At 37.7% G+C, this 8,318-nt stretch overlaps 1 protein-coding gene across 1 annotated transcript; it reads right to left on the bottom strand.

Annotated features, from left to right (window-relative positions):
* Nucleotides 1-616: 616 nt before the first annotated feature.
* LOC145783222 (uncharacterized) lies at nucleotides 617-6,517 on the bottom strand. The gene is made up of 8 exons (XM_082595029.1): nucleotides 6,438-6,517; nucleotides 6,222-6,334; nucleotides 5,911-6,024; nucleotides 5,186-5,296; nucleotides 4,900-5,050; nucleotides 4,359-4,557; nucleotides 3,500-3,638; nucleotides 617-2,436 (listed from the first exon to the last, which is right to left on the bottom strand). Exons 2-8 carry the CDS (start codon nucleotides 6,319-6,321, stop codon nucleotides 914-916), a joined length of 2,337 nt encoding a protein of 778 aa, XP_082451155.1. The 5' UTR covers nucleotides 6,322-6,334; nucleotides 6,438-6,517; the 3' UTR covers nucleotides 617-913.
* Between the last annotated feature and the right edge of the window lie 1,801 nt (nucleotides 6,518-8,318).

Raw genomic sequence — 8,318 nt, 5'->3', positions numbered from 1 at the left:
GGATGCAGAATTTAGACTTAATTAGATTCAGGATCTAGATTTGTTGGCATTTGAAATCCTGATTTGTTTGGAGTCGATCTAGATTTCAAATCCCAACAAATGTAGATCTTGAATCTCAAAATATCTAGATTTCAAATCTCAACACATATAGATCCTGAATCTCAACAAATTCTACATTGTAAATACCAACTTCACTTAGATCCTGATTTCCAATACCAAACCTTAGATTTTGAATCTTAACAACACTTAGATCTTAAATCCATACGACTCGTAGAACTTGAGTCACAATAACTTCTAGATTTTGGATCCCAACAACAGCTAGATTATGATTTCAAACAGCTATACATCCTAAATTCTAACAATCATAAGATTATGAACCCCATAAATTTAGATCTTGAATCTTAACAAATTCCATAGATTCTAAATCGAAACAACTTCTCATCCTAAATCATTAGCCAAAACTGCGCCATGTTGTTTAAAACTAATACAGTAGTTGAAAATGTCAGATCAATCTTATTAGTTTTGTAACCAGTTCAAATTGAGGAATCACTAAACTTTGGATTCAATGAAACTGAATATTGAATGACGGAGCCATTCGAAGCAAATACTGTAGAAGTCAATTCCTCGCAACGTTTATTTCAACAAATCCTTACATCAGTTAATACAGTCAACAAACAGCTCGCAAATAATTCTTTCTGTTGGCACAAATACACGTTGATATATCGACAGAATAAAAAAATACGTGGCTTTGACTGACATTTGAATCACGGTGAAATTAATGAAATCACAATCAACCATTGCAATCAGATGACAGAGTATTTTGCATCGATCGTCTAATTACAAATTAAAGCACAAGGTCAGATAAAAGTCATTAAGCAATCTCTCGACAACTTAAAAAGTTAGACAAAAACGTTTAACCATGACAAGCAAAAGGGTTATGGAAGCAACGGCAACGTTGTTCGTAGCAAGGAACTTGGTTAGAAGAGTAATCACCAACACAGCAATCTGCTGCAGATCCTTTGTAAGTGCAGGAACTTTGAAAGTAACATGTATGTAGATTGCAACTTCTTTTCAAGACTCCATTAAGTACGGAACATGGTCCTTCGTCGTATTGAGTTTCATCCGGGCAACCGTATTCTCCACCATCAACGCACAGTTTTTGACGACGTCGGATACCATTGCCACACTCCGTATCACACTTACTCCATTGACCATCTTCGAATCTTGGACAATCTCCAACTCTGCATGGACGAGATTGAGTTGCTTCTCCTTGACACCCCTTTCCGCGGCATGTGCGTGTTCGGGTTCGCATACCACCTCCACAAGTTTTAGTACAAGGCCCGAAACGAGACCATCTGGACCATTCTGGACAACGATGTTGATTGCATCGACGAGTTTGAAGAAGCAATTGGTTTTCTTCACAGACCTTGCCCACACAGGTACGTGTTCGGTTTGATTCTCCTCCACCGCATCTCACACTGCATTCACGCCATCTGGACCATTGAGTAAGATAAGAAGACACACCAGAGTATTGAGAGTAGAGTTGATGTCTTGGTATATAACAAAGAGGTTTGTTGCAACATCCAGCAAAGCTTCCGGTCAGAGGAGGAAGTCCACTATACCGAAGTCGTTGTTGATCATATGGACATGGAGATTGTTGGAATGGAAAGCCATGGTTTGAAGGTGGAGTTGGAATACCACCTTGTGGGTATCCACCTTGTGGGAAACCGCCTTGTGGGTATCCACCTTGTGGGAAACCGCCTTGTGGGAAACCGCCTTGTGGGAAACCGCCTTGTGGATATTGACCTTGTGGGAAACCGCCATGAGGAAATCCACCTTGTGGATATGTGCCCTGTGGGAAACCACCAGTAGGGTTGCGAGAGGGTGATGCACCTCCTTGTTGGAAATAACGTGGAGTGGGGCTTGCTGCTGTTGTTGTTGTCCCTCTCATGTTCAATGATAAAGCGATAAGAGGATTGGTGGGATAATGTGTACCAGTTTGAGGGAAGTTTGAGTTAGGACCGAAGGGGTATACATTTCGATTAAGAATAATTTCGATAACGGATTTGTAGTTGTCAGGTCGGGCTTGTCCGGAACTAATCATCTCCAAGTATCGAAGTTTGTCAAAGCTTGTCAATGCTGAACCTTCTCTGTATAAGTGATGCCACAATGTGTTGGAATCTACATTAACTGCACAGCCAGTGGCCAAACATGTGTGATAGGAAGAAAGAAACTCTGCTCCGGTTGCAGTACGACTAAAAGGCATACAGGATGGAAGACCATAAAGATCACGAGTGTCGGTTCTTCTTCGTTGATCTTCGTTGCCAGATCTAACAGTGACTTCGTTAGTTTGAAGTGGATATAAGCAGTAACCATTGGATCCATGAGATTGTTTCCAACATCCATCAATCAAATAGCAGTCCTTTGGAGTCATTCCTGTAAAGAGGTTATAAATTGATAAGTGGCAATATCTGGATTTGTAATATGTATGTATGTGTTCAAAGTCGTTGAGAGGATAATTTGGGCCTGGTACCGATGAATTCGCGCCTCATATCAAGACAATATCAGAAAATACAGACTAACAATACGCGGTAGCTTCTTCCAGGTTTGGGACCCCCTGGAAAGGTTCCGGACCCATAAAATCATCCCCGACCCAGATTAAAAGTACTCCCTGGACCTCCTGTCAACGCTACTGATTGTGGTTAAAAAACAGTTTTGCATGTCAGCAGTTAGGCTACAAATTATCATAATTTTGATATACCGTAAAACCTCTATTTCACCGCCATAGCGCTCTATTTTTCAACTCTTGTTTAAAAGTGACGTTCTATTAGAGGTGACGTTCAATTAGATTCTACTTTTCGACTAGCTGGTCAGAATTTTGATATAAAGTTTATTAATGAAACGAAAAAACACCAAACACATTTACCGGTATATACAGGTAATTAGAAAATATACCAATACGGGGTGATTACTGGTAAGTAATCACAAATTCACTGGTTAAAATCAAGTGACACGTCGCTGTCCTCGTCATTTTCATTACTTTCCTCATTAATATCAAGTTGCTGAATACCGATAAGTTCAGGCCCCAGGATTGGCAACACGGCAAAGTGGTGTTCAATTAGAGGGAGGCGCTCTATTTTTCAACCCTTCTTTAAAAGTGGCGTTCTATTAGAGGTGGCGTTCAAATAAAGGTTTTACGGTATGTTGTCTCTAAAGGCTACATAACTTCATGTTGATTGAGGAAGCTGTTAATGTTTTCATATGTTGCATCAATAAACACAAATTTCGTCTTTGTTTTTAAAATTATTCGATGATTATGCCATGATGAGAATGCACTTTGGTTCATCGTATTGCATTTCAAATATATCAAGTTATTGCATATTTTGAAAAGTCATTGTTGTATGCCTCGTAGTGTAAAACAATCGGAACCCTTATTGTCTTTGAGATAAATCAGCTTAAATCAGATGAAGACAATAGATAAATCAGATGAAGACAATACCTTCCCAGCCGGCATGCTTGGCACGATGTCCAAAATATTCTAGGAGATCGATCTTTTGACAACCGACAGATCCTCCATAAATTTCATCTCGGTTTTCGTTGATGAGGCATTCAGTGAAGATGGGATTCCATGAGCCATACTGTAAAAAATATATTCATGCTTTGGAAATGGTATTGGCAATGAACATAAATTTGTGAAATCTTTCGTGCAATGATGTGCACACATTTTAAAGAAAGCAAGATATGTTTTGTGGAATTTATTTAACTAAACACGCGATGAGAAGATATTTAACAGAATATTACAGGATATTTAACGCGAGATATTTAACAGAAGTTACAAATAATATTTAGGAAATCATAAATTTGTAATTATCAGACTGTTAAAGAGTAACTTACTAACATACAAAAGAGGAAAAAAAGAAGCTTTTGGCAGATGAATTTTTCTATTTAATAAGCAGAATTAATATACTCGACTGTGCATCAACACGGCTGTACAAAAGATCAAATCACGCGATAAAAGAAGTTACAATTAATATTTAGGAAATCATAATGTCAATCAATTACAATCAGTACACTCGATTGTGCATCAATACAGCTCTACAAAAGATCCAACAGTTTACGCAATGAGGGAGCACACACCAAAGAGAGTTATACTTCAGCGGCATTTAGCGCACGGAATAGCTTAAAAAGGTGCAACACTTTAATTTTAACCAGAAAGGTTTGTCAACGTTAGGCACAGAAAGCTCAAATTTCCAAAAATAAGATAGAAAATGAGGGAATTTTTATGCTTGATAAGCAATCAAGTTTGCATCCTGATAATGTAGTGAATGAAAATGATGCTTGTAAGTAAAACTGCTTACCTGTTGATTGTATTCTTGTGCTTTTCTTTGGAAAACACGATTCCTTACAGCCAAGTGACATACTGGTACACCAGGGAGAATAGCTTGTCCTAAGATGCTTCGGTATTGGTGAAGTTCGTAGTCAAAGAAACAACCTGGTTGGGCGAGACATCCCTCGGGGTTGGAATCATGGTAAGGGTCGGAACGAGAGCATGCGATTCTTAACAAAATATGTTTGTTGTATAAAACACAAAAACAAGTGATTCATTTAATATGGTTTGAAGCACAATTTGTGCTCTATGAAATTTAATATCTCTAACAGAAAGTTGTGCAATTATTTTTTGTTAAAAAAAGATATCACAAAAACTTTACACAACAAATTTTATGGTGATTTGTGATCTGTAGTTGGTAACCTTTAAAAATCTTCCAATCTTTGATGACAACCAACCGTAATAATTTAAACTCGATTTTAAATATATAACTCTAATTCATACTTTCATACAATGTAAAAGTAAGAAAACAAGTAAAAGTGTGAAAATGTTTGCTTGATAACTTAACTTACCTTTGGCAATATGGAATATTTACTGGAGCGTTCAAACTGTATTGGGCTTGATAACTTTGGGGGCAAATTTGGGGAAATTGCGGACAATAAGGAATTGAGGGAGGGGCATACGGACCAGTTGGTTGAAATGGGGTGATCTGTTGGGCTAAGCCTGAAACAAAAAATTAAATTGATATTAAACTCTTTGAAATACATATATCGCAATATGTTGCGATCATTTAACTCGCAAGAACTTGAACATCTTAGAACTGAATTATTTTCAATCATGTATTTAACGCCATCTTACCACCGAGCGGGAAAAATTTTTCAGCAATATTTTTATCAGTGAGATTTTTGGGAACTTGGGATTGAAACTTGATGAGTAACGCAATTTGATTGACGTGGTCAGGTTCCATTGCTGCAAAGAATGGTAGAAAAAACATTTAACAAAAACAGTTTAACAAAAACAATGCAGCTATTAAGATTATACTGTAGGTAGCCTATGTTTTTAATCAAGTTTATTGTTCAATCTAGGCTAGGGTGATCTTCACACGCAAGCTATACCATCGTGCAGCTTCAAATTCGACTGGAGGCTAATTTTTTAGTCACTAAAATCGCTGGTATGTTGATAGTTTGAGTAGTGAGCAAGTTAATAAATATAGCTTTGCCTATGTCTTGTGTGATTTTGAGCTACTTTTGTGTCATTGCTACCATACAAATAATGAACTAGATTTTGGCAGTTGTTCTGAAAATCTAAAAAGTGTCTGGTAACACTGGTGATAAAGAAAGATTTAGAATTTGTTAACGTTATATCAGGAATTTTGTAGGGATTTGAGATTTAGTGATCACACTTTGGATTCTCAAAACTATCATTTCAAAGAGACATCTAGTAAATTTAACTTAAAGTGCAAGATCGAAATTACATCGGCCTCCAGTTAAGATTCCAATTTGCACGTTGGCAAGGCCTGTGTATATAGATCGCTATGACTCAATGATAAACAAATGTTAACGCTTTTCTGTATTTTTTCTTACGTGATTTCTTCAGCACACAATTGTTTCCTTTAACAAAACAATGGTTAGCATCAGTGCAGTTTTCAAAGGGAATAAGCTCTCCAGTGCACAAATCGCTACATAGCATTTCGATGTCTGAAATTACAAGGAAATGATCACAAAATGTTAGAAATACATAAAAATTTTACAGTATAAAATAGAAACAATTAAAATAATAAATGTACTCTTGTCTTAATGTAATACTATTTGCCTTTTACAACTAAACTAGAATGGTTCTGTTACGTGTGTAGTTGTACTTTGCCTTAAATTTCAACAGTCTCCTGCCTACATACCTGGATCTTCTGTGCCTTTAAAAAGTTCAGCGTTCTTAGCGCAGTCTTGCGCTCTGGCGATTGCCACGAAAAGACAGAAAGTCACAATTAACATCTTCATGATGAAGAAGTATCTGAAAAGTTAAAATTTATCATAAAAATTGCGTTTTGGAGAATTGTTGCTCAAAAAGCAGAAAATTGTCATCAAGACAAAAGCTGTTCTTTTCTAATATTTACCTCTGGTCAATATCCAAGACCTTTCCAAGGAAACAACTCGAGTAATCGTTTGACAGTTCAAGTTACAGTTTCTTTGCACTTGGCAAATGATGAGGGTTGTTATATTTTATTCGCTTTTATACCAAAATCGCGTCGTCGCTGCCAATTAATCAGCGTTTTTTCGAACAATTGCCTGAAGCAGGGAAATGGACTTTTGTGACGTCAGCAATGCGCCGGACAGAAGTTGGTGACAACTCAATTAACTTGAAATTTCCCTCAGTAAGCGCGTTGTTTTGCGACTAATATTTTCCAACAATTGTATCTAAGTTTAGATTTTAACTAAATTTTGAATGATTCTAAGTTTCTCGTAATTGCCATGCAATGAAAAAATCAAACATAACAACAAAGTGAATTAATTCAGAATTCCACAGCTCTTTCCACTATTATTTCCGCCCGTCCTCCCGACCGATTTTGTTGTCACTTAGGACATAATTCTGCAGTCTGTAGGCTATTAAAAGGAGGTCGCAATCACCGATTTCAATTTCCATTGATTGAAACTGGTTTTCTCTTTCTAAAGTTGTCAGTTGTCACTACAAACAAAAAGAATAACGAGCCAGTCTCCTGTGTTATGATGATGTTGTCATTATGAAGTCATTATCGCAAAGCGGTAGTTGTTTTAGAATCTAGACAACAACGGCTCGGAAGCCGCTTGAATCTGAGAAGAGACTTGTAATAAGTTGCAAAGCAAAAGAGTAGAGTGTTTGAACCACTGGCACAGGCTCGGTCACCGAGATTGGAATACTGTTGTCTGTTGTTGTAGTTTGTGGATTATTCCATTCACTATGCAGGCAACTGTCAGTGTTGTACGCGTCAATGAAATAAATTGACGGCGTCAGCGTCAGCGCGAATTGCCTAAAAACTTTACGGCGTAAAGTACTGCGTAAGCTCTCAAAGAAATTGACGGCGTCAGCGTCAGCGCTAATTTCTAGCGCTATTTTAGCCAGGGTCTCACAAAACGGAAGTATTTCAACCAAGTTTAGGTTAACAATAGCTATGAATAAAGAGCAGGTATTATGTTTTAAGACTGTATTGTAATTAACTGCTTAGTCTATTAGTTATTTCTTTGTAGAAACACAAGCATTTCAAAACGTTTGTCTGACAATCTGTTGCGTTTGGGATGCATAATGTCCTTTCCAAGTGAAAACATGTGTTCCACCATCTCTGGTTCCACGGCAGTGCTGGATGGTATTGGTGTGTTGTATTTCAAAAACAAGTCTTGAAAACGTTCACTCGGAAATGTATCACTGTTCCATGCGTGCTGTGATGGTTTAGCATATATAAATCTTTTAACGAGGTCCACTGCAACAAAATCGCTCTTTTCAAGGGCATAGAGCTCTTGAAATAAAGTATCTTCAACCTCCGCGATGACATTCATCGATTTTTCGCTTTCTCTCTCTGATCCCTCGTTCTCGATAGGCTACTGCTCACGATATGAGTGATCACCATTTGGCAAACTTCTTCCACTTGTATTTCAGGTAGCCATTTTAATCAACGCGAAAACAGGTAATTCGGTTGAGTCGCGCTGGCCAAAATACATTGTGAAACTCTCGTTGTGAAACGAGATAACAAAAAAGGACGCATAGCGCTTGACGCTTAATATCGGCAAAATAGTTGACGGCGCTATCACTTCCGTCAATTAAAAACAAAAATGACGGCGCTAGCCTTAGCGCCAACAAAAAGTTGACGCCGTCAAATGACGCCGTCAAATTGACGGCGTCAACGTACAACACTGGCAACTGTTGCATGAAGAGCTGTTCTAGAACTACGTCGTTTAAGCACACCCCCCGAGAGCTGAACCAATCGTTTCTTGAGTCTACAATCTCGTTGTTTACAAAGTTTATC

The sequence above is a fragment of the Aplidium turbinatum genome, chromosome 14 (assembly GCF_918807975.1).
Source record: "Aplidium turbinatum chromosome 14, kaAplTurb1.1, whole genome shotgun sequence".
NCBI lineage: Eukaryota > Metazoa > Chordata > Ascidiacea > Aplousobranchia > Polyclinidae > Aplidium > Aplidium turbinatum.
Note: the sequence above shows the minus strand (reverse complement) of the source record. Positions and strands in the feature narration are given on the sequence as shown.

Excerpts from the sequence above, each read along its gene's own strand:
- LOC145783222 (XM_082595029.1), bottom strand. The coding sequence starts at position 6,321 with ATGAAGATGTTAATTGTGACTTTCTGTCTTTTCGTGGCAATCGCCAGA. Across the intron at positions 5,051-5,185 it reads AAAATTTTTCCCGCTCGGTG|GCTTAGCCCAACAGATCACC; the intron begins GTAAGATGGCGT and ends TTTTTGTTTCAG. Across the intron at positions 3,639-4,358 it reads CACAAGAATACAATCAACAG|TATGGCTCATGGAATCCCAT; the intron begins GTAAGCAGTTTT and ends TATTTTTTACAG.